At 37.9% G+C, this 24,090-nt stretch overlaps 5 protein-coding genes and 2 non-coding genes across 7 annotated transcripts; 3 read left to right on the top strand and 4 right to left on the bottom strand.

The window, feature by feature from the left end:
• Positions 1-2,697: 2,697 nt before the first annotated feature.
• On the bottom strand, positions 2,698-2,833 carry LOC111830254. The gene has a single exon (XR_002833638.1). It is a non-coding gene; the product is annotated as a small nucleolar RNA snoR77 (small nucleolar RNA).
• Positions 2,834-3,410: 577 nt separating this feature from the next.
• On the bottom strand, positions 3,411-5,092 carry LOC17882610 (transcription factor bHLH61). The gene is made up of 4 exons (XM_006288182.2): positions 4,547-5,092; positions 4,096-4,251; positions 3,768-3,935; positions 3,411-3,639 (listed from the first exon to the last, which is right to left on the bottom strand). Exons 1-4 carry the CDS (start codon positions 5,090-5,092, stop codon positions 3,553-3,555), a joined length of 957 nt encoding a protein of 318 aa, XP_006288244.1. The 3' UTR covers positions 3,411-3,552.
• A 2,018-nt stretch (positions 5,093-7,110) lies between these two features.
• LOC17884243 (probable beta-D-xylosidase 6) lies at positions 7,111-10,524 on the top strand. The gene is made up of 6 exons (XM_006287028.2): positions 7,111-7,915; positions 8,463-8,629; positions 8,713-8,810; positions 8,889-9,239; positions 9,327-9,743; positions 9,836-10,524. Exons 1-6 carry the CDS (start codon positions 7,166-7,168, stop codon positions 10,438-10,440), a joined length of 2,388 nt encoding a protein of 795 aa, XP_006287090.2. The 5' UTR covers positions 7,111-7,165; the 3' UTR covers positions 10,441-10,524.
• Positions 10,525-11,807: 1,283 nt separating this feature from the next.
• LOC17884455 (transcription factor GTE2) lies at positions 11,808-14,349 on the top strand. The gene is made up of 3 exons (XM_006286588.2): positions 11,808-13,444; positions 13,527-13,731; positions 13,820-14,349. The coding sequence occupies exons 1-3, from the start codon at positions 11,993-11,995 to the stop codon at positions 13,903-13,905; spliced, it is 1,743 nt and encodes a 580-aa protein (XP_006286650.1). The 5' UTR covers positions 11,808-11,992; the 3' UTR covers positions 13,906-14,349.
• Positions 14,350-14,353: 4 nt separating this feature from the next.
• On the bottom strand, positions 14,354-19,171 carry LOC17883259 (probable cytosolic oligopeptidase A). The gene is made up of 17 exons (XM_006287119.2): positions 18,965-19,171; positions 18,529-18,696; positions 18,117-18,240; positions 17,902-17,978; positions 17,645-17,788; positions 17,317-17,547; positions 17,150-17,240; positions 16,863-16,984; positions 16,666-16,773; positions 16,330-16,575; positions 15,719-15,864; positions 15,449-15,566; positions 15,175-15,334; positions 15,033-15,064; positions 14,856-14,921; positions 14,693-14,764; positions 14,354-14,603 (listed from the first exon to the last, which is right to left on the bottom strand). The coding sequence occupies exons 1-17, from the start codon at positions 19,082-19,084 to the stop codon at positions 14,523-14,525; spliced, it is 2,106 nt and encodes a 701-aa protein (XP_006287181.1). The 5' UTR covers positions 19,085-19,171; the 3' UTR covers positions 14,354-14,522.
• Positions 19,172-20,380: 1,209 nt separating this feature from the next.
• Positions 20,381-22,564, top strand: LOC17883633 (L-type lectin-domain containing receptor kinase IX.1). The gene has a single exon (XM_006289745.2). The coding sequence runs from the start codon at positions 20,418-20,420 to the stop codon at positions 22,374-22,376; it is 1,959 nt and encodes a 652-aa protein (XP_006289807.1). The 5' UTR covers positions 20,381-20,417; the 3' UTR covers positions 22,377-22,564.
• Positions 22,565-22,671: 107 nt separating this feature from the next.
• Positions 22,672-22,744, bottom strand: TRNAR-CCU. Its single transcript has one exon. It is a non-coding gene; the product is annotated as a tRNA-Arg (tRNA).
• Positions 22,745-24,090: the final 1,346 nt, after the last annotated feature.

Raw genomic sequence — 24,090 nt, 5'->3', positions numbered from 1 at the left:
TGACTTTACGACCAAGTTTAAGTAATTTTAAAGTTTTTGGAAAGGAAATTACTATTGTATAGAAAGTACAGTAAATGAAAAGATCTGATTGCATATATCCCTACATATGCGACGCAGTTATGGATCCTTGTTAATGTTGTTTCTGAATTTAGACAAATCAATCTTATATTATGTTATTTTGAAATTAATTTATATTTTTGGCTGTATTATATAAGGGGAGGTGTTATCTAGACACACATAGAAAGGTATTTAAATATTGAATTGATTACACAAATTTCGACGGAGAAGTTTGTAACAACTAATAAACATTAATGGCTTGTAGTTATAGAAGGAAAGATGAATATAAGTGTCTTCATATGCGATGTAGTTATGACTCTTCTCTCCTCGTATCAAAGTATACAAATGTTAGATCCAGAATATTCAATCGGGTTGTAATTAAAAGATTATAACCGACCCGACAATATAATTACATGATTAACTTTAATGACATTTCATTGTTTAGTTATAAAGAAGGGCATTGTTAGTAAAAATAGGTTAAACCCAAGGTGGTCAAAAAAAGGGTTGCAAAAATAATAAGATAGATTCGTCCTCTAAAATTTCATCAAAAATTCGGGTAAAAAAAATAAAAAGAATTACATCATGTATAATCACTTTAAAGAAAAAGAAATAAATTAAACAAACAACCCAAGTTCATCATAGTCTAATTAATTGTTTTTTTTTATAATAAAGAGTCGTATCGTGGCAATACTTTAATTTAACACGCAAACTTTAATATAGTTATGTGCACTATAACAAAACTAGAATCCAAATTAAAACACTAAACAATATTCACGGCCTCTTAACCAATCGTATAAAAAGTTGTGTTGTTTGGGGACAAAGTAAAGAAGAAGAAAAAGAGGGTACGTGGTGGCTGCGTGCGTGCGACGATCCAATACAATACCAAAACTAACAACAACAACAACACTACGGAAGAGAAAATCTCTAGAGATCGAAAAAAAAAAAAAAAAAAAAAAAAAAAAAAGTAAGCACTCACTTGTCTTAGTTTTTTTTTTACACGATTACTTTAATTATGATTTACTACTATCAACTTATTATAAGAGCTCATCTTATCTTGTGAAGAATTAAAAACAAATAAGGAAGTTATCGTCAGCAAATAGAAACTGTAAGGTCCACGTTCGACCATACTTTAAGTGTATTATTAAACCTACTCGCACGAAGCTCTCTAATGCTCTAACCTACCCAATTCCATTAATTTAAAGTCTAATTGTGCATTACCACCTTTTTAGGTTCACCGTTCATCTTTATAGAAAATAATTACATTTCGCTAATAACTAACTTTGTATTCATCTGGCTGCTTATTATTGAAAATTCTAAAACCTTTCTTTTAGAAAATATTTGTTAATTGTTAAAGAAGTCCTCACGTTTATTTTTATTTTGTGTGCTTTTAAATATGAACGAATTTAAGAGTACTGTTTTGTATCTATTGTTTAAATATGTTAATTTGTTGCTAATAGAAAATAAATGGTGTCATTATAATAGATTTATAAACGTTGTGTTTAAAAACTAAAATACAAAAAAAAAAAGTGATTAGTGGACAATATTTAAAACGACAAGTTGTTTTCGACCAAAATGAAAATAAGGTTTTGAGTGGCAGTATCTTTATAAAACTTTATCTTGTTCTCTTTTAGTCCTCCTACCGTCTTAACTTTTTGTTATGAGTTTTGTATTATTTTTCAGTTTAATGAATCATGAATGGCAGTAAATAAAACTTTTATTATATCTATGACGCGCATGCATAATCATATTCGTCATTGGCATATAATGAACATTCAACATTATCGAACATGGGGTCATCTTTACTTCGAGAAAACAAGAATGTCGAGATGATTCTAAATTGATATGTCAACCCCGACCTATATATATATATTTATAGAAACAGATTGAACATTTTTTTATCACAATGTGATCATGATTCTGTCAATTAGGTTTGATTGTAATAATGACTTGTGAAATTATATCGAATTATTTGAGCGTTACAAATATTGTATAATTGACATACAACCCAAATGTTCTTACATAAATCAGTATACAATCCTTGGACTTCAAATAAAACGTCGTAGGAACTAGGACGTGGTCAAAAAAAGTTAGATGAAACCTACGGAACTATGGACCAATCTGTCTACCACACTTGTTAGAAATTGGGACACGAACTTGTGACCAACCTTGGTAAAGTGGTCTTTCTTATTGTAGTTTTGTAAATGTTTGTCATTAGATAATTGGGATCTTACTCAGTCGTGCCCTTAATGTTCTTTTCAGGATGATTGTAGCATTCGACTTTTACAATCCCAAAAATTCAGCTCTTTACCATCACATAATCATATCCCTTGTTCTGTTGTAAAGATCGGCTTACGAATGATATTTTGCGAAAAATGGATTCATACATGATAGAAACAGACCACTTCTTCAGAATAATTTCAATATCAACCTTTAATTTTGTAAACAAAATTTCAATATCCACCAAAAACTACAAATCATCCACAAATAGAATCGCTGTCCCGATCGAATCAAACAGGCAGAGAAACAGAATCAGGAAGGCTAAGCAATCATAACAGGCCAAGTTGGTTTAATATCAGACCAAGAAAACGAAACAAACATTTATGATGAAAAACAAATATAGAAAAAGAAGAATAAAGGATGAATGTGCTTAAGACTACTAGACCAGCTTCAAAGACGATAAAATCTCAGCAAGTCTGAAGAGCAGAAGCATAATTTGATCTAGGAGCAGTTAAACACCTCTCATGTCATTGTTTTTTTTTTAACAAGTAGGCTGCCTGAATCACTGCTCCCATATAACTAATCATTCATTTACAAATCAAACCAAAACAAAAAAAAACAAAAGATGTAAGATCTATCTCAGCGACCAATATCAACAGAGTCGATTTCGGACAGAAACTAAGACAGATCCCCGATTGTGGTCTTTTTTAATTTGGGGCGCTGCATTCATCTCTATGGCATCGTTATTTTGCTAAAGAGTCAAACTCCAGTCCCGATTCCCACCCAAACTTAAAACAACAAAAAACACACACACACGTATACTCTGATTGCAAACGAAAAAGAAGCATAGATCTATCGGACTAGAGAGACTGATAAGAGGCGTATAATGTATGTCTCGTATAACTTAATTAGGGTTCATAGTTAGACGCAGCTATTTAAAGAGGAAACGCATTGAACTCGTTAGGTCAAAACCCCTATGTGGGCTTATATTGGGCTTTCCTGTAATCCATATGATTTTCTAAAACATTTGCTCTGATATTGGGTTTTATTCTAATATATATGGTCTTATTTGGGCCCAAACTTGAACTCCTTCCCCTCTATTGCATGCTTTATTGCCTAAAATTCATGTGTTGTGCACTGATTAACTCTATGTAGCACTAATATGAATAGGAGGATTAAGTCCTTTAAGAACTAGTATCATATACCCTTCACAGGAGAGTCTAAAACAACGGGACAAGATTGTCGTTATTACATCATTGCATGCAATTATGAAACTTTCTACAAACATCTTCCTCCATACCCTGCGTTTCTGATCAGTGCTTGCTTTGTATCTTCCGAAGTAACAAAGTCCCTCTGCTCAGCAACCTATTTTAATTTATTTGTTTCATATTTTTATCACAATGCAACAGTATATAAATTATATTAGAATTAAATGTTTGTAAAAGTTTCAAGTACTAAAGGCTAAAGCAAGTGTGTGATGATAAATTTTGTACCTCAGAACAAGAAGCCTGCAATGAGAAGTCACTGAAGCAGCTAATGACACATTGTTGAATCTCTAAGCCTAGAGTCTCCAATGTAGTAACCGTTGATAGAAGCAATCCCGGTTTTGTAGAACAACATATTTTAATATGCGTATCAACTTCCCTTTGTTCCACTTCAAACTGTAAATTGTACACGTTCTTGTTAATGCAGAGAAAACAAAAAGAAACAATCACAACTGGTCTGGAACAAGTGATCTTTAAAGGGATGGATTTGTAAACACACAAAAAAATTACGAGTAGTAAAGAGGAGGTATCCTAACATTCCTGTTTTATTTTTTACCTTAAGGGAGTTTCTGACCAAAGATTCGTCTGTAATGAGGGTATTTAGATGAGAGTTGCTTCCAAGTTCTTGGTCGTCTTCTTGCAACTTGTTAATCTTGTCTAAAAGCTCCTTCATGTAATCTATGGCATCCCCTAGTATCGTTGTCCTATCCATCTGATTTCATAACAATACTTTAAACAATTAGATACATTTTCTTAAACTACGGTCTATATATGCAACGTCACATAAAAAGGCAACCATTATAATGAACAGTGTTGAAAAAGGTTCCAAACAAGAAGAAAACATACATGTAACGTTAAGAACTTAGAGCAAAAAAGGAAGAATAATTCCTGTTGACTATAGATGAGTTCAGAGAAAAGAAAGTTAAGTAAAAACCATTGACACAATTCAGTCAAGAAAAAGTTTCAATTATAAGTGAAAATAATAATTAAGTTGTTAGGAATTTTGCCTTGGTGATTTTGGGGACAATGGATCGGAGCATGGAGAGTCGGTCGTTTAACCGCTTCCTCCGCCGTCTCTCCGCCATGAGATTCTTCGAAGGTTGGCCTCCAAGTTTCTTAATACTCTTTTTCTTGTTAGTCATCACTCCGGTGCTCACGAAGCTCTTGCTTTCCACCATCAATGGTGCATAAACGTTGTTGTTGTTCTCTTGTGAAGTCGGAAGAAGCAATGGAGGAGGATAGTAAGAGGAGTCTATGATATCTTCGAGAAAAGGATACTCGAAAGCGGAGGAGAGAGGCGAAGAAGGAGGAGGAGGAGGTGACAAAGGTTGTGGTGGTTGGTGAAGCAATGGAGGTGGCTGAGAGATTAGATTCATCAAAGAAGAACAAGGATGATCAACGTTGTCGGTTTCCACGAGGGGACTGTTGAAACGTAAGTAATCGAAGTTCCAATCATTCGGAACGAACTGGTCCATCGCCATGAATCCGCCTTTCAGGCCGTCGAGATTGTTGCTTTCTTGTTTATTCGTCAATTGGGTCAATTCCATTTCCATCTCTCTGTTTCTGAAACTCTGTTCTTTGACAAAGTGGAAGTGAACAAAGCGTTTGTAAGTTTGGGTCAAAGAAGATGGACTGTTAACTTATATAATGCATTACTACTACGTGTGAACTGTGAAGTGTAATGAATAAATCAGCGCTTAACTAATTATACTTAATTTATCCCATCTTTTTATAATCTCCATTGTTACATAAGAATAGGCTTTTAAAAAAGAATAAAACAATAGAGTAGTTTTTGTCTAGTTTGCTCAAGGAATAAAGGAGAGAGACTGTAACATTTAACCGTGTTTGTCCCGTTTTTATTTAATCCATGGTCCAGCACAAACCTAATAAGAGGCCTATGATTGAGATGGAATCTGCCATTTCGTTTTAACTTTTATTATAACTTATGTACTGTTTGATTCTATTAGCTATAGTAACAAAAGGTAAATGAGTCGGTGTCTTTGTCACTGAAAACGGACCATCAATAATATTGATACGACCATACAAAAAAGGAGTCCTCATTAACAATTTATTAGAGTATGTGATGATAAAGAAATAGTATCAAGTAATTAAGTTCCTTCGAAAACTTTATCTGACCCACACAAACTCTATCCCGACCGGCGACCAAAACGAATGAACATCACGTACTTTACTACTTGCCCTCTTCATTAGTCAACTTCTTCGTATATACATAATCCGAATGGGAACATACATTGAAAATATGAATACTAATCAGATTCATACAAAAATAGCAGCGGTAATGATATATTCTAGCTAGGTCAAAGCGATAATGATCTAGATTTCTAGATCGAGAAGCTGCCATTTGATATGTCTCTTTGATTGGATAGTGTTAATTAGTAATTTGTGAGTTTTACGATATATCTAGAATATATATATATTGGTATCTAACAAGAACACGTACGTGACAACACCGATCCGTTACGTTAAAAAGAGAAGTGAACAACAACCCGTGTCTTCTATAGACATAACTCCGCAAATTATTACATTGTGTGTATCAGTGTATGCTTGTATTAAGATGGGAAAGAAAAGACTGACAGGTCAAAGAGATCTAAAGGCATTCGTCAAAGAGATTTGTTTGTATTAGCTAGACAGTTGCGTGAGAGTTTGTGGACACACACTTAAAGAGACTGTCTCCCTACTCTATCTTCTCTCCATTATTATATTAGTCAATCGTATATCATTATTGTCTCTCGATTACATTTTTCTTTTTTTACAGTTTACAGTTTACAACACAAAATCGTATGCAAAATAAACTGATAAATTTGGATTTCTGGGGTGAGATTTTTGTGGATACTGCATGGATACACACAATTGAAACTGCTAGACGAAATCATTCTTGGATACAACATTATTGGGTTTGATAAAGCTTTTGTAAAGCTAGAAATAAGAAGAAGACATGATGCTCAAATGTACAAGGAAAAGTCACGAATCTCAAGGTAAATCGCATGCAAGGAGGGAGAGCAAGAGATAGAACACGTGCATAGGTTTCTCAATAATGAGAAATCCAATATTGCAGCAATTATTTTTCTATGTGACCATGAGTCCATGAATGACCAAGCCACTAGGGATGTATTACTTGAAACTATTGTTTTTTGTTGACTGGATCCTCTTGACGTAATACGTATATAGTATCCCGGGACATGAATGATATACATAATTTATGGCTATTCTAAGCCCTAGACTAAAAATGATAATTTGGTTGTGCATTTGACATATACGTATCTATTTTTCTTTAAGAGCTACTATACAATCATGTTCCTTGATTTTAGTTTATTTATTACTACAACCCTTGAGTCATAAATAAGGCCCATAAATGTTTTAGCCCATTTAGAGTTAGTTAACATGTTAATAAAGGAAATAGTGAAAAAATCCAACTATCATCTAACCGGTAGGTGTCAAGTGACAAAGAAAGCAATGCACCAACCGGTCCAACTGTTGATCTTAATTTGGATTTCACCGGTCTAATGAGTCCGGTTTAAAACTCAAACGTTTTAGTTTTACTGTTTTAGTTTCCTTTCTATCACTCCTACACTCCTCCAGTATTTTTTGTTCTCTCCAAAAAAAGTATGAATCCTCAGTTGACTCTAATCTCCCTACTCTTCTTCACTTCCGCCATAGCTCAAACCTTCAAAAACATCGATTCTCATCCGCAGTTCCCTTGTAAACCTCCTCATTTCAGCTCTTACCCTTTCTGCAATGTCTCTTTATCTGTAAAACAGCGAGCAATTTCTCTCGTCTCCCTCCTTACGCTCCCGGAGAAGATCGGTCAGCTCTCAAACACAGCTGCTTCCGTACCTCGTCTCGGCATCCCTCCGTACGAGTGGTGGTCTGAATCGTTACACGGCATCGCCGATAACGGTCCCGGCGTTTCATTCAACGGTTCAATCTCCTCCGCTACTAGTTTCCCTCAGGTAATCGTATCCGCCGCATCTTTCAATAGAACGCTATGGTACGAGATTGGATCTGCTGTTGCGGTGGAAGCTCGGGCTATGTACAACGGTGGTCAAGCTGGGTTGACCTTTTGGGCTCCTAATATAAACGTGTTTAGGGATCCGAGATGGGGGAGAGGGCAGGAGACTCCTGGTGAGGATCCGAAGGTTGTTTCAGAGTATGGAGTTGAGTTCGTTAGAGGGTTTCAAGAAAATAGGAAGAGGAAGGTTTTGAAAAGAAGATTTGGTGATGGTGATGATGACGATGCTCGTTATAATGATGATGGTGATGATGGGAAACTCATGTTATCTGCTTGTTGTAAACATTTCACTGCCTATGATTTGGAAAAATGGGGGAATTTCACTAGATACGACTTCAATGCTGTGGTAAGACTAAGACCTCTGTCTTTGTTATGTTTAAAGCTTATGGATGCAGCTTCAATTTGGTTTAAATTAGAAATTCGGTGGTTTTAATCTTGTTATTAGACAAATCATGTTAATAGTTCTGTCAGCGTCTATTTTTGAAATTTATTCATTGATCCACTATTTTCCTGTGTAGATAATGGTTCATACTTCATACAGAAACAACACCCGAGCTACTTAGCCTACTTTGTTGTTAGACATTTTCATTTCATTCTCTTAAGAGAATTATGAATGCTTATATTTCACTTTTCTGTGGTGTGTTCATCAGCACTTGTTAGTTGTTATCCTGTTGCTGCCTTTTATGGAGGGGAATTTAGATGGTGAAATCGGAAATCTTAAGTTTGTGAAAACTATTAGGCATTGATTTGGAAAGCACCTTAAAATCTAATGTTATTGGAAAGTTAAGGAAAAGCTTCTACATATTCAAGTTAATGGCTTTTGCTGTTTACAATATTTCATGTCGGGATGGTTTTATTTCATGCACTGATTCTAGCTTACTCTGTATTAGTAGGTCACAGAACAGGACATGGAAGATACATACCAGCCTCCATTCCAGAGCTGTATTACAGATGGTAAAGCTAGCTGCTTGATGTGTTCATATAATGCAGTTAATGGAGTGCCAGCTTGTGCACAAGAACACCTATTAAAAAAAGCTCGAATTGAATGGGGATTTGAAGGGTAAGTAAAATTGAATTTATGTTTGTAGTACTTTGATTTGGTCAATGAAAGACATAACATGAGCATTTGTTAAATCCGGGCAGGTACATTACATCAGACTGTGATGCTGTGGCAACCATTTTTGAGTACCAAGGATACACAAAGTCACCCGAAGAAGCTGTTGCTGATGCCATTAAAGCAGGTCCATTTGAGCTCTTTAATCTTGTTTGAATTTGTACATGTTTTGTTTTAAAATGAAAACTGAGATGGTGATTCTTAGGGGTGGATATAAATTGTGGAACGTACATGCTTCGGAACACAAAATCTGCGATCCTGAAAGGAAAGGTGAGCGAAGAACAAGTAGACCAAGCTTTGCTAAATCTCTTTGCAGTTCAACTTCGTCTTGGACTTTTCGACGGAGATCCAAGAGAAGGACTTTACGCGAAGTTAGGATCAAATGACATTTGTAGCTCAGACCACAGAAAATTGGCACTGGAAGCAGCAAGACAGGGCATCGTACTTCTGAAAAATGTTCACAAGTTGTTGCCTTTAAACAAAAACCATGTTTCTTCTTTAGCAATTGTTGGTCCTATGGCGAATAATATAAGCAATATGGGCGGCACTTATACAGGTTTGAATAATCTAGTTTCTTGTTATATTGAAGCAGGCTAAATTCTTCTCCTCGCTGAAACAGTTTAGAAATTTCATATTTGTAAAGGAAAGCCGTGTCAACGAACGACTCTGTTCACGGAACTTCTGGAGTATGTAAAGAAGACATCCTATGCGTCTGGTTGCTCAGACGTGTCTTGTGATTCTGATAACGGATTTCGAGAAGCTGTTGCCATTGCCAAGGGAGCGGATTATGTCATAGTAGTTGCAGGACTAGATCTCTCTCAAGAAACAGAGGATAAGGATCGATTTAGTCTTTCTTTACCTGGTAAGCAGAAAGATCTTGTGTCTTCTGTTGCAGCTGTAAGCAAAAAACCGGTGATTCTTGTTCTAACCGGTGGAGGACCTGTGGATGTAACATTTGCTAAAACCGACCCGAGAATAGGAAGCATCATCTGGATTGGTTATCCAGGTGAAACCGGTGGACAAGCACTTGCTGAAATTATATTTGGAGACTTCAATCCAGGTTAGTCTAGTGCAAATCAAAGCATCATTGTCCATATATGTTTATGATATGCAGAAACCGAATATCTCAAGTGCTATCGGTTCAAAATGCAGGTGGAAGATTACCGATGACATGGTATCCGGAGTCATTCACAGATGTGGCGATGTCGGATATGCATATGAGAGCCGATTCATCTCGTGGATATCCGGGAAGAACATACAGATTCTATACAGGACCTCAAGTTTACAGTTTTGGAGCGGGTTTAAGCTACACGAAATTCGATTACAAGATCACATCAGCACCAACCAGACTTAGCTTATCAGCACTTGTTCCAAAACAGTCTTCTCACAAGAAACTAATAATCCAAGGAGAAGAACAGCTCCGATTCTTACAGCTAGATGATGCGACGGTTAACTCCTGCGAAAGTCTGCGGTTCAACGTTCAGGTCAACGTGAGCAATAGCGGAGAAATCGACGGAAGTCATGTCCTGATGCTGTTTTCGAAAATGCCACAGGTAATATCTGGCGTTCCGGAGAAACAGCTGATAGGTTTCGATCGTGTTCATGTACGTTCCAAAGAGATGATCGAAACAGTGTTGGTGATCGATCCATGCAAGCATCTAATCGTAGCGAATGACGTCGGAAAGAGAGTGATACCTCTCGGGATCCATGTCTTGTCATTGGGAGATTTACAGCATTCTCTCTCTCTTGAATTCTAGATAGAAATAATAAAACTGTCTTCTCCGAATAAAAAGCCAAATAAATTGTGAGATCCCTTCTAGAAAGATACTGTATATAGCAAACTTTAAACAAATAAACAGAAAGAGCCACGTCAGATAAAGGGAGGGTGAGACGCACGCAGTTATTAGAAGGCGCGTGTGGCCGCGTAGGAGAGATAATTCTACAGAGAAAGGTGAGCTGTCATGGGTCCCACGTAATGCTGAGAAAAGGTCCCCACATCTGTAAGAGTGTTTGGGGATAGACGCAACCCTCATCACAGCCCAGCAAGCCAGCGTAACATTAACATTTAGTGTTATTTACGGTTATGACCTCCCTTTCCTTTTTCCCTGAATTTTCTTTTAAATACCTGACACCTCAGCATATATGATAACAAGTGTGTGTTAACAAAGGGATCCGACCGTCCAGATTCGACCCAACTTCGTCAAATGTATGTATAAATACAAAAATTGAACTTATATGTCTCTCAATAATGTAACTGAGTCACTCTCTCTCTCTCTCTCTCTTTTTTCTTAAAACATGGATCGAGTCTCTCTCTCTCGTTCTCCCTCTCCTTTCTCTCTGGTATAAAGAAATTATTTTATGTTCTCCCTTATAAAACTCAAAAAAGATAGATACAAATCTTGGGAAAGAAAATGAAAGAGGTCAGGAGGAGGAAACAGTTCACAGATTCTCTCAGCCTTTGGTAATATTATCTCTTGAGGGGTAATTTCGTCATTTAAGCAGATCAGGGACGGTTGCCTCAGATTAAAAACAATGCCGGTGTTTGTCGTCTGTACTACCCCTTTCAACCCGGCGAGTTTGACCCTCGGCGTTTTAATTCTACAACATATAATTCTTTGCTTTCGCTTTATGTGTATCTCTCTATCAATTGAAGTGTGATGCAATTTTTTTTTATAAATATTTATGAGGAGATTGGAATTTTTATAGCTCAAGAAAATGGACAGAGAGTATTCAAGAAACTGCTGACCTAGCAAAAGTGAAAGCAAGACAAGAAAAAAATTTAACAAAAATTAAGCGTGGGCCCCCATGTAAGGCAGTTCAGACTCCGATATTACCAAAACACTAGTATTTAAAAAAAAAAAACATTTAATTAAAGAAAAATCGTAGGAAGAAAAAAAGCACACATGACTCTAACCAACGGCCGTGGAACAGTCACTGGATAAATTAAATCAATCTGAGCCGTCCATGTCAGATTTTTCGGGCACCTTGATCGGGCAACGTCATCAAACAGATCTTAACCGTCAGATCTCATATCAACGGTGAGGAGATGCACTAAGCATTTTCACGGGCAGGTTTCAATGTCCTTTAAGAAGAGACGATGCCTCACCTTCTTGTTCCTCGTCCTCTTCTCCTAACTTAAAAATCTCTTCCTTTCTTCTGATCGCCGGAATTGTTTTTCCGGTGGCGTTAATTTCTCATTTTTACCCCTTTTTATTGAGAGGATATAAAAAAACCTCTGATCTTAGTCCGGCGGAGATAGAGAGAGAGAAGAGATCCCTTTGAAATGATCTTGTGCCCTTCGATTTTTGTATGGCACCGGCGGTTTTGGCTAACCTAAACGAACCGTTGTTTCAGGGACAATGTGGCGCCGTTTTTATGAGGAAATACACTAACCAACCCCTTTCCGATGGTATCAACAACCCTCTTTTCAACCCTAACCCTAACCCTAACTCTGTCTCACCTTACGGGAACAATTCCACCAAGCAGTTCGACGATTCGCCAGCGTACGGAGACTACGTTTCCTTTGAGCTTGATGGGTACAACGCCAGTCAGCTCAGGGAGCTGAAGAAGCGTCTCAATTCTGAGCTCGAGCAAGTTCGGTTCCTGAGAGAAAGGATCGAATCGGGTACGTTCTTCAGCGGCTCTGTTTATACTAGTCAAGCTCGTAGCTTCGCTGATGAAACGAATGACGTTGGAGTGAAGAAGACGAAGAAGAAGAAGACAATTGGGCATGGTCAGAAGCGAAGCAATCCGTTTGATACGGGCAAGCCTGTTCCTAAGCGTCATGTGGTGGCTTTGGATCTGATGTCAGAGAAGGTATTGGCGAGTATGATGACGACGTGCGGTCAGGTCTTGGTCAAGCTGATGAAGCAGAAATGGTCATGGGTGTTCAACAAGCCTGTTGATGTAAAAGGTTTAGGGCTTCATGACTATCATGTCATCGTGAAGAAACCTATGGATCTGGGCACGGTGAAGATGAATCTGGATAAGGGTTTTTACAGATCACCGATTGATTTCGCTTCTGATGTTAGGTTGACTTTCACCAATGCGATGTCGTATAACCCAAAGGGCCAAGACGTTTATTTAATGGCTGAGAAGCTTCTGGGTCAATTTGATGTTTGGTTCAACCCTACATTGAAGAGGTTCGAGGCGCAAGAGCTCAAAGTTATGGGATCATCTTCTCGCCCTGAACCTGAACTCAACCAAAGAATGTGGAATCAAAATCAGGTGGCGGAGATTGTAAGGAAAGGACCTGAACAGATTTCTATTGCCAAAAAGCTAGATTCAGTGAAGCCACTACCTGCATTGCCACCTCCTCCTCCAGTAATGGAGCTGCAACGTGTCCCATCTCCTCCTCCGTCACCGGCTCAGCCAACACCTCCACCACCACCTCCCCAGCCTGTGAGCCAAGTCGAAGCACCACCTGAAGTGGGTGAAGCGAATAAGGGAAGGAAAGGGAAGTTACCGAAACCCAAGGCTAAGGATCCAAACAAGAGGCAAATGACAATGGAAGAAAAGGCAAAGCTTGGCGTAAATCTACAAGAATTGCCTCTTGAGAAGCTGGGACAGTTGATTCAGATTCTGAAGAAGAGAACAAGAGACTTAACTCAAGATGGCGATGAAATTGAGTTAGATATTGAATCTTTGGACAATGAGACTCTGTGGGAGCTTGATCGTTTTGTCACTAACTACAAAAAGATGGCAAGCAAAATCAAGCGACAAGGGTTTATCCAGAATGTGTCAACTCCACCAAGAAATCTGGTAAAGCAAATTTATGATCTGTTGTTTCATATAGCAGCTATTGTTTCTGTCTAGTAATACTGATAGATGTCTGTATCATCAGCCTTTAATGACTGAAATGGGAAGCGCTGAGAAGAGAGGGAGGAAAGGAGGGGAGGCAGGAGAAGAAGATGTCGACATTGGAGAAGATATACCAATTGAGGATTATCCATCAGTGGAGATTGAAAGGGATGGTACAGCCGCTGCTGTGAGTGGTGGATCTAGTCCTTCTGGCAGCTCCAGTTCCAGTGGCAGTTCTTCGTCTAGTGGTAATCACGTTTTCCTTATCATCTATTTCTCTGTTACATGTTTCATAATCTGTTTCCAGCGTTGTCTCATGTGTGTGACTCAATGCAGATTCGGAGTCAGGGAGTTCATCAGGAAGTGATTCGGATGCGGATAGTGTGCAGTCTCCGTTTGTGGAGGCAAAAGAAGCCCCTTGATAAACTGTTGAGGAAGATTAGAACGTATTACTTTCCTCTGCTTGAACGTGCGTTGATATAAGCAAAACATGAATCGGAGTATCTGGCGGAGGTGGAACTTTGGTGTAAAGGGAAATGAGGATGGAAACTCGAAAGAAAATATTTCGAGTGTTAGGGAAACAGTAGATAGAGAGAAAAATGTAAAGGGTAGTTTAGAGATCTCTAGGTCGAGTAAAGAAAGAAGTGGAAGAGTTTTTCTTTTCTTTTTTCTCTTTCAGATTAAGGTTCTTTAGTTCCTTTAGATTATTGGTGACACCGTGAACAAAGTGACCGAGTATGGGGAGGTGATGAGGATCTATTGGTGGTTCTGTTCCTTTTCTTTTCGACTCTTTGTTCTAATTCGGGAAGAAAGAACATAATGTAGTGTAAAATTTTATGGTTCAAAGATGACAAGAATGATCCCTATTCGTTTTGTTTATAAACTTTTATTATTGCACCAAAACGTTTCAGTGAAGTTCGAAAAGACCACAGTATTTTGGGCTCAGTGATCAAACAAGTAGAAAAGTTTAATATACTTAGATGACTTTAATAAACGTAAATCTGATCAAGACTGGAAAGGACATTAATAGTTCAAGGCTTCAAGCAGTGGCAGCTAAGAGCCCATTGTGTCTGAGGAGAGGCTCTGGGGAAGGTTCTCGGCCTCTGAACTCCACGAACACCTGTTCAATATGCACCGTTTAAGCTTTGTTAACAAACGACTTGGATATATATAGGTAGAACTTATAAAGGCAGTGACGATTACTTTTACCTGTAGAGGTGCCTTTCCTCCTCCCAGAGCAAGTATAGTATTTCTGAACCTCTGTCCTGTTTCTTTAACAGCCTGTGTTCCGCAACCCACACAACACAAAGAGATGTTCACAATCTGGCAAATTAAATAAAAGGTTCAATATGATTTGCTTTGCAGCATATACCTTGATGTCATCCAACCCAGCATCTTCAAAGGCTGAAAACGCATCCGCAGACAAAACCTCCGCCCACTGCACGTCTCGACAAATTGATTTTAGATAATTGACCAACAGAGAATCGTCGTCAAGAGATTTGTTGTACCGATGTTTATTTAAACATTTAAAAAATAAGAGACTATTTACCTTGTAACTGTAGTATCCAGCTGCATAACCGCCTGACAAGATATCAGAAGGTGAATAAGTCAAACAAAGTATCAAATGCACCTATGCTAAGCGTCCTTGGCTGATGTTATGTTCACAACAAAATGGTAGTTATAGATGTTACCTGCAAAAATATGACTGAAGCTGCAGAGGAATCTATCCTCCGGAAGTGGAGGGATCACTTGTGTTTTTATGGACACCCTTTGATCAACATCGTAGATGGTCTCTGTCCCACCTGGCATATATTTTGTGTGCAGCTCCAGATCAACTGTAGCAAACTTCAACTGGAACAAAACAACAGCCATATTTTCTGAAATGTGGTTTTACAGTTCCACTGAAGAAGATTCTCTTGGTACTACATTGTATGAACATGAGCAGTTTGATATGGATGTACTGACCTGACGAAGACTAAGGGACCCTGCACGGAATGTTCTTGCAGCAAGGAGCTTCTTGTATACATTCTCGGGAAGAGTTTCTCCGGTTTGATAATGTTTAGCAATGCTCATCAAGGTATCCCTGAAACCACATTCAGATGATGTTCACTATAAATTTACAAGTAAAATGCCTCTATGCAAGGACTGCAACAAAGAATTGGCAAGGAGACAAAATCACGGGGATCCAAATTAAATTCATTTCGGCAAGGCAATTAAACCCAACTACCCAAGTACCTGTGGTAGCACCAGTTCTCCATAAACTGAGAAGGTAGTTCAACTGCATCCCACTCAATATTTCGGATACCAGCCACTAGTCCCTCATCCTCTTTGGTGAGCATGTGCTGAAGAGCATGGCCAAATTCATGGAACACAGTCTCTACCTGTAAACCAGAGCTAGTGGTATTAATGTCATAAGGAACAAGGAACATGAGTCCTTCACCATGCATATAAGAGTCCGCATATCAAGATTCATGTCAATATCCTACATTAATCCTGAAGGTACCTAAAGTTTCAAGTATGGAGAGCTACACATAGGTCGAAAAGAGAAAGCTACTCCTAATGACTATTAAATTTTGTCATAGCATGGTCCTTCATGCCACCATTATGTAAAGTTTCATGAGTGAATCACATTCCACAAAATATTTGTGTAAATTTTAATAAAATTACACATGGAGTAAGTTTTATCAGGTACCAATCTAACTTCCAGTTCAGAATAAACTACTCTTGTGAGCATGGGTAACCATAATTCGTTACCAACTACCATACATGCTCAGCATTTACTTCTTAGTTAACTCTTCTAATACTTCCTCAGATCAATATAAGCTCTACTAATTGATGTTCTTTACCTCACGGAATGTCATAAGGCTTGGCTTGTCACCAACTGGAGGAGTTTGGTTGCAGACCATTTGAGCAACAGGGAGCCGAACAGAGGAACCCTTTTGGGCCATGACTCGGCTACGAGAAAAAACTTCATCCATCCAAGCACCATCTCTCTTTTCTGAAGGACGGGAGTATGGATCAAAGTAGAAATAAGCAATTGGATTTCCAGAAGAATCTTTGACGCAGTAGAACCTAACGTCACTGTTCCAGACCTTCAAGGCAATAATATATAACATGTTAACAAACATAATAACATGATTGACATAAGCAGAAACACAGACATATTAGGTTCTAGATTTTACCGGAGCCACACCATCCGCTGGCACAACATCAATTCCAAATAGTGTCTTCCCTAGACCGAATAACGCATCCATAACCTTTGGCAGTGAGAAATAAGGTCGCAGTTCTTCCTACAAAATTAAAAGCAGTGAGTGATAAGCGTCAAGAGTTTCATAACAATATACAATCGTATCACAATATAAAGAATACGAACGAGAACCTCATTAATATCGTATTTGGACTCACGAAGCCTCTCACTCCAGAAAGTGATGTCCCAGTGAGTCAAACTGTCAGCTTCTGCAGCACCTTGGTTCTTTGCAAAACTCTTAAGGTCTTCTATGTCTAAGTCCAGACACATGTAAAGAAATTAGGGTTCGGTTTTGAAAGGCGGATACAAAAAAGTGAGAGGGGCACTGTTATATACGTAACTAGACAGATAAATGCAGTAGCAGCATATTATTTTAACTACTACATGTTGATTTAAGGAAAATCTTCACTAGAAGTTACCTTGAACAGCCGGATCCCATGAAGCACTGCGAAGCTTTTCTAGTAGCTCATCTGCTTTCTCTACAGTAGCCATTTTTGTGGCCATGCTTACCTAGAGAAGGAGAACGACATTAGATTAAATTTAAGCCCATGAATAAAGGAGAGTCACTTGACTTAGATGACTATACCTCAGCGTAATTTCTGTAACCAAGAAGCTTAGCCTTTTCCAGTCGAAGCTTCAAGATTTGGTCAATAATTGCTGTATTATCTAAATCACCCGAAGAGGCACGAGACAAGTAAGCACGGTACACTTCCTCACGCAGAGACCGGTTTTTGGCATGTTGCATGACGGGCAGATAACTAGGAGCATCCAGTGTAATGAGCCATGGTCCAGTGTCAGCAGTTGCATTTTCATGTCCCTAAAGTCATATATTAAGATAAATCAACATTCAACACCTGAAAAAACCCCATGTAAATTAACATTAAACTTACACATCTTTCACATATTGTTCATACCTTGGAAACAGCTGCTTGTGCAAACAATCCAAGTGCAGATGGCGGCAACCCCTCAATCTCATTTTTGTCTGATATCAACTTTTCAAACTTCTTCGTAGCGTCCAAAACATTCTCAGAGAACTTGTGGGAAAGTTTTTCAAGTTCCTATAGTGGCAGCAAATGATGTTACTAATAAGTAATAACACTTGGAGCTGTGACAGACATAGATCCATTTACTAAACAAGCTGACAATTATTCGTCAAAAGTTTTATAAAAACCTGTTCAATTTTGTTAAATTCTTCTCTCTTGTCGTCTTCAAGAGCGATACCACTGAGAACCGCCTCCTTTATTTGTGCTGAAAACACACAGAAACCATATTAGCACATATCTTTAAACACTGAAAATATAAAAAGATTCTCCTTATCCATCACTTAAAAATAGAAAGAAGAGGACCAAACGTGTTCCTTCTTATGCCCCAATAATAGTTACTTGCCTTCAACTAATCGTTGACGAGCTTCGCTCAGTGTTTTCCAATCTGGAGATTCTCGAACAGCCTTAAATGCATTGTAAATGGGTTTGCTCTGCCCCAACCTGAGCTGGAACTTCACCTTCTCTGGCTGTAGATGCATGTATTGTTAGTAAAACAAGAATTGAATCCAAATTACCAAACAAACAAACAAAACTCAGAACTCCCTTTTGTCTGAATCAAAAAAAAAATCTACCAAATAGAACTATAATAAACTCTAGGAAACGAGCTTAACCATACTGCGTTAATATCATTTTTTAACATTGATGAAAGCATATGGCGGCAATGTAACAAATGTAGACATAAATAAGTAAGAACTTCACTTCACACCAGAGTACATAATATGAATCAAACCACTCATGAGCAAATAAAAGTCTACCTGAACTTCTTCAATGGCAGCACGAAGCTCAGGTGTGTCCTTGACAGCCTTAAGGTGGTTAATCATCCCCCAAACAACAGATAACCGGTCAATAATCTTCTCTAATGGCTCCACTAGTTTTGGCCATGAAGGCTCTACAGTCTTTTCTAGCTGCTCCAATTCAGCTTCCTGGAAAAATCCCATACAAAAAAACATCAAAATCGTTTCACACAAATTTCAATAGCTAAATATAGTCACATCAAATGATCCAGTAACGTTAGAAAACAGATGCAACATTTTACTAATCTGTTCATAGGATCATAAGAACAACACAGAAGTCGAATAAAAAAATGCAGAAGACGATAATGATCCAATCATCCAAACCCGATTTGAAAAAACACTCGCAAATGTTCTATACGATGCATCAAAACAGGAACACTAAAAAAGAGAACCGTACAAGCTGCTGCAATAAAGCACGAATCCCAGGTCTGACATGATGAGCATCAACGGAGTCAAACGGAGGGAAGTCAAAATTCTGCAATAGAGGGTTCGAGGAGAGAGAATCTTCAGAAGCCATTGAAGGAGACGTCGAAAAAGCGAGTGAGAAGCGGCGGTAGTGGAGGCTGAATCTGAGGGAGACAAATGGGGCAAGAGTGTGAGTAAGTTAAAGTTGAGGGGCGGATATGAGAATTATAGAAACTTGCGTTTGCGTTGCCTTGAGAGATCTTAAAGGGTAATTTTGTCAAATCAAGACTTCTCTAGTTGTATATCATTCCGAGTTGAGTTTTTGTGAACCGGACTTGGGGAGGTTCAGACTTCAGATGTTGTCATTTGGTTCGTTTCACGACGTGCCCACCATGTGTTCGACGGAATGATATTTTAGTCATAACTAGATTAGTCGCAGAAAGTTTATTGTTTTCTGAAAGGCATGAATCATGATCCAGGGTTACAAAGTATCAAAATTAGTTCCTACTATTTTCTTAAATTTTTACACATCGTTTTCGAAGATAATGTTGTCTGGTTTATAGGTTCTGTTTCCACGTAGGATAACGTATGTATTAATATTGAATATCTCTATATCACTTGGGTCAATTTGTTTGCTTGCTTATACAATTATTTATCGCATTCCTTTCATGATAACAGATAGACTTAGTTGACAAAAGTACTAAACAAAGGAACTGTACGGTTTTTTTTAAGGTTGATGCTTATTAGTTTTATCTGAGGTTTAAGGTGGCTTTATTATTTTTCTGATCATGGGTTTTTCATTGACTCGATGGAAGTTTATTTGCTTTTTAATGGTCTTTTAAATTCTGTTGTTTTCCAAATTCTCAAAAAGAACAGATCTTTAGAGTTTTGACCTCTCTCATCGTGCAATGACATGTTCTTGAGTTTACAGATGAACCGTCTGTGTTAATAACTAATAATCTCTCGTTCTATGACTAGTTTTGGTCGTGGATAATCTAGTTCTGTGGAGTATAATCAGTCTTAATGGTCTACTTTTGTGATCCCTTACTTTTAAAGTCTTAAAAACTTTGACTCTGCTTATTCACCCATTGGCTTGAGGAAATAAAAATGTCTTCTCTTTGATATGCCCAAGTTCCGTTGTGATTATTTTAAGCTATTCTTACAATTTAGGATGAGCATCAAACATGTCTTCCTCATTTTTATAATCTGTCATGTCATATTTCATAAGCAATCAAACAGAGTTATGATTTGTTTACTCCTAAGGTCAACTATATGGTGACTTAATTGGTTTTTTTTAATCAAAAAACAATTCCTGTGGTAGCTGGGATCACGCTCTCAAATGAATTCGTTCTTATAATCATGGTTTAGTCATTGACTTGGTGTTAAGTATACATACCAGTAACACCATCTTTGCCTCTTGTTCTAATAGATGCGTCTGCCTGTAAATGGCTAACTCAATCCTATTCTTTTTCTTTGTTTTGGTTCTCCCTTTTGTCTATTCAGTTCAGTTTAACATATCTCGTTTTGGGCCAGAGGTTTCTGAAATAGCGTACCAAGGAGATGCAAGAGCAAATGGAGCAGTTGAGCTTACCAACATAGACTATACATGCCGTGCCGGATGGGCTACTTATGGTAAGCAGATTCCCTTATGGAATCCAGGTACTGGTAAGCCGTCGGATTTTAGCACCCGTTTCTCCTTCAGAATTGATACCCGGAATGTTGCGTACGGCAATTACGGTCATGGGTTTGCTTTCTTTCTAGCTCCAGCAAGAATCCAATTGCCTCCCAACTCAGCTGGTGGTTTCTTGGGTCTATTCAATGAAAGCAACGCTCGAGCTTCTTCTTTCCCACTCGTCCATGTCGAATTCGACACATATAGTAATTCAGAATGGGATCCTCTTGACATGAAATCTCATGTGGGAATCAACAACAACTCTCTTGTTTCCTCTAACTCCACTTCTTGGAATGCAACCTCACACAACCAAGATATTGGCCGTGTGCTGATCTTCTATGATTCCGCTAGAAGGAACTTGAGTGTCTCTTGGACTTACGACTTAACATCTGATCCTAAGGAGAGTTCAAGCTTATCTTACATCATTGATCTTTCAAAGGTACTGCCATCAGAAGTAACAATTGGGTTTTCTGCGACATCTGGAGGGGTCACCGAGGGAAATAGACTTCTGTCATGGGAGTTCAGTTCAAGCCTGGAGCTAAGAGATATAAAAAAAAGGCAGAATGACAGGAAGGGGATGATAATTGGTATATCAGTTTCTGGGTTTGTTTTGCTGACGTTTTTAATTGTCTCGCTCATCGTCTTCTTGATTCGGAAGCAGCGGAAGAAGAAATCAGAGGAGAAAGCAAACTTGACTTCGATAAATGATGATCTCGAAAGAGGAGCAGGACCACGAAGGTTTACTTATAAAGATCTTGCATCAGCTGCCAACAACTTCTCAGATGATAGGAAGCTAGGGGAAGGAGGGTTTGGAGAGGTTTATAAAGGGTACTTAAACACCTTAGATATGATGGTTGCAATAAAGAAGTTTGCTGGCGGATCTAAGCAGGGAAAAAGAGAGTTCATAACGGAAGTAAAGATAATCAGCAGTTTGAGACATCGAAACCTTGTGCAACTCATTGGTTGGTGTCATGAGAAAGATGAGTTTCTAATGATATATGAGTTCATGCCAAATGGTAGCCTTGATTCCCATCTATTTGGTAAAAAGCCGCATCTCCCTTGGCCTGTGAGGTGCAAGATAACTCTCGGTATAGCCTCTGCGCTGCTTTATCTTCACGAGGAGTGGGAGCAATGTGTTATACACAGAGACATCAAGGCGAGTAACGTGATGCTTGACTCCAATTTCAATGCCAAGCTTGGTGATTTTGGGTTGGCTAGATTGATGGACCATGAGCTGGGTCCACAGACTACAGGGTTAGCGGGAACGTTTGGTTACATGGCTCCTGAATACATAAGCACCGGAAGAGCGAGCAAAGAATCTGACGTTTATAGCTTTGGAGTTGTTACACTAGAGATTGTTACAGGAAGAAAATCCGTGGATCCAAGACAAGGAAGAATAGAGCCTGAAACAAGCCTTGTAGAGAAAGTGTGGGATCTCTACGGGAAAGGAGAAGTTATCACAATTATTGATGAGAAACTCAGGACCGATGGTTTGGATGAGAAGCAAGCAGAATGTCTCATGATTGTAGGGCTATGGTGTGCTCATCCTGATAGAAACTCAAGGCCTTCGATAAAACAAGCGATCCAGGTCTTGAATCTCGAAGCACCATTGCCTCATCTTCCAAACAAAATGCCTGTTGCTACTTATCATGTGTCGTCTTCGGGTACTACAACATCGGTGAGCTCTGGTGGAGCTAAGGTAACGTTTTCAAGTGCTCAACATGGTCGTTGAGAAAAACATCCGTTGTTGCTGTGTATATAGCCTTTTTCTTAATCTTGTTTCTTCGGCTTTGTGTGTATGTGCTTCTCTCTTATTGATCTTTCTTGTTTTTCCTGTGTATGTGTTGTATACTTAATAATCACTGTCCTTCTGTAATCTGTATTGTAATCTTTCTTACAGTAGGTTTCAGTTTTTTCATATTTGACTCTGATTTCAGTTTTTTCTGTGTCTTTCACTCTTTTGGGTTTGGGCTTATAAAAGCCCAAAAAAAAAAAAAGAAGTAAATGATAAAAACAAAAGGAATCGCCGCGCCAGGTAGGGGTCGAACCTACGACCTTCTGCTTAGGAAACAGACGCTCTATCCACTGAGCTACAGGCGCTTCTTGACATTTATATTCATAATAATGAATATATATCATTTTCATTCAGATATAAAACATCTTAAGCGTGGAGAAAAACGGTTGAACTGACTTCTCTCTAACTGAAATTCACATTGGTGAGTTTGGTGGCGATTTTTTAAAAATTTTTGTGATTTTTTCTTGTGATGAAAAAATTAATGGTTGTGGTGTACTAGTACTAGTAGTAGTAGAATACATATTAACGGGGTTTAGTTCACCAACTAACACAATTAATCTTCCCTACTTACACTGAGCTCCTTTTGTTTTTATGTAACAAGACTAATTTACATACTTCAGACAACCAAAATTTCTAGACCCGAGTCATTTTTGTAGAATTAAGTTTGTAATTTTTACTTAATGACGTTTTTGTTAAAGAATTTATACTTTAATGATGTTTTCTTTTGCGTATGGAGACAAAGTGTATCGTGAAAATTTCCTAACAGTTACTACTAATAAATGGACTTTCAATGTATGATTTTTATTGAGTATGGCGTAATGAAACAGACAAAGTACACTAGAATATAGGGTCTTATAACATATTCACTTGGGTTGTCTCTAAAGAAAGTTAGTTGATTTTAATGCTTTTGGGTGATATTTATAACTCACACTTTCTTCTTCTGCTTTGTTTTCATCCACGCAGGCCTTATATTACAGGTGATGATATAGTATCTCATAAAGTCATTTTAATCCTCGGAAATTAAGGGATTGCGAAATTTAGATTTGTGTTTATTATTTGCAGTCCTCATTAATTGGTACATACAAGTCTGAGGTAGGTCCATATTGTCACGCATGGCAATGGTTACGTTGAGAAAGAAAAATAATATATTCGTAAACCAAAACAATTATAGCCATCATTACGAATGGATAACTCTTGTTTTAACAACTTTCATATCATTAATAACGCAGATTATGTAGTGGAAAGTAGAAACCTTATTTTCATGTATTATTTGTGAATTGAAAATATTATAAAACATGGTTGAATATTAAAAATTCATATTAAAGATCGATGGCTTAGTTTTGTAGTCAAATTTGTCTGCCATATGTTTCCTACCTTTATGCCGCCATGAAAAAATTGAAAATATAAAAGAAGAAGATGAATCAGACAGCACACTCACCAATTGTCGATTTTAAACTTAAGTTTTGTCAACTCCTATATATATGTGCAAATCCATACATATACTATTCCTTTCCATTGTAATTGTCTTCGTTTTATACCATACTATAGCAAAAACATAAAACCGTCACCTTCAAACTTATAAACCATGATGAAACCGAATGTTCCGACAAACACTTAGAAACCTCGTTAAACATGTAAAAAAACATAAACT

This window comes from Capsella rubella, unplaced genomic scaffold (genome assembly GCF_000375325.1).
Source record: "Capsella rubella cultivar Monte Gargano unplaced genomic scaffold, Caprub1_0 scaffold_6, whole genome shotgun sequence".
Classification (NCBI taxonomy): domain Eukaryota; kingdom Viridiplantae; phylum Streptophyta; class Magnoliopsida; order Brassicales; family Brassicaceae; genus Capsella; species Capsella rubella.
Note: the sequence above shows the minus strand (reverse complement) of the source record. Positions and strands in the feature narration are given on the sequence as shown.

Bases quoted from the DNA above. Each gene is read 5' to 3' on its own strand.
- LOC17883259 (XM_006287119.2), bottom strand. From the start codon at position 19,084: ATGGCTTCTGAAGATTCTCTCTCCTCGAACCCTCTATTGCAGAATTTT. The intron at 15,567-15,718 runs GTACTTGGGTAG...ATGTGGTTTCAG, and splicing joins GAGAACTGGTGCTACCACAG to GGATACCTTGATGAGCATTG. The intron at 15,065-15,174 runs GTAACATCTATA...ATATCTTGTCAG, and splicing joins CTTCAGTCATATTTTTGCAG to GCGGTTATGCAGCTGGATAC.
- LOC17882610 (XM_006288182.2), bottom strand. From the start codon at position 5,092: ATGGAAATGGAATTGACCCAATTGACGAATAAACAAGAAAGCAACAAT. The intron at 3,936-4,095 runs GTAAAAAATAAA...TACAATTTACAG, and splicing joins TGGTCAGAAACTCCCTTAAG to TTTGAAGTGGAACAAAGGGA. The intron at 3,640-3,767 runs GTACAAAATTTA...AAATTAAAATAG, and splicing joins TGCAGGCTTCTTGTTCTGAG to GTTGCTGAGCAGAGGGACTT.
- LOC17884243 (XM_006287028.2), top strand. From the start codon at position 7,166: ATGAATCCTCAGTTGACTCTAATCTCCCTACTCTTCTTCACTTCCGCC. The intron at 8,630-8,712 runs GTAAGTAAAATT...AAATCCGGGCAG, and splicing joins ATTGAATGGGGATTTGAAGG to GTACATTACATCAGACTGTG. The intron at 9,240-9,326 runs GTTTGAATAATC...ATATTTGTAAAG, and splicing joins TATGGGCGGCACTTATACAG to GAAAGCCGTGTCAACGAACG.
- LOC17884455 (XM_006286588.2), top strand. From the start codon at position 11,993: ATGGCACCGGCGGTTTTGGCTAACCTAAACGAACCGTTGTTTCAGGGA. The intron at 13,445-13,526 runs GTAAAGCAAATT...CTGTATCATCAG, and splicing joins CAACTCCACCAAGAAATCTG to CCTTTAATGACTGAAATGGG. The intron at 13,732-13,819 runs GTAATCACGTTT...GACTCAATGCAG, and splicing joins TGGCAGTTCTTCGTCTAGTG to ATTCGGAGTCAGGGAGTTCA.
- LOC17883633 (XM_006289745.2), top strand. From the start codon at position 20,418: ATGGCTAACTCAATCCTATTCTTTTTCTTTGTTTTGGTTCTCCCTTTT.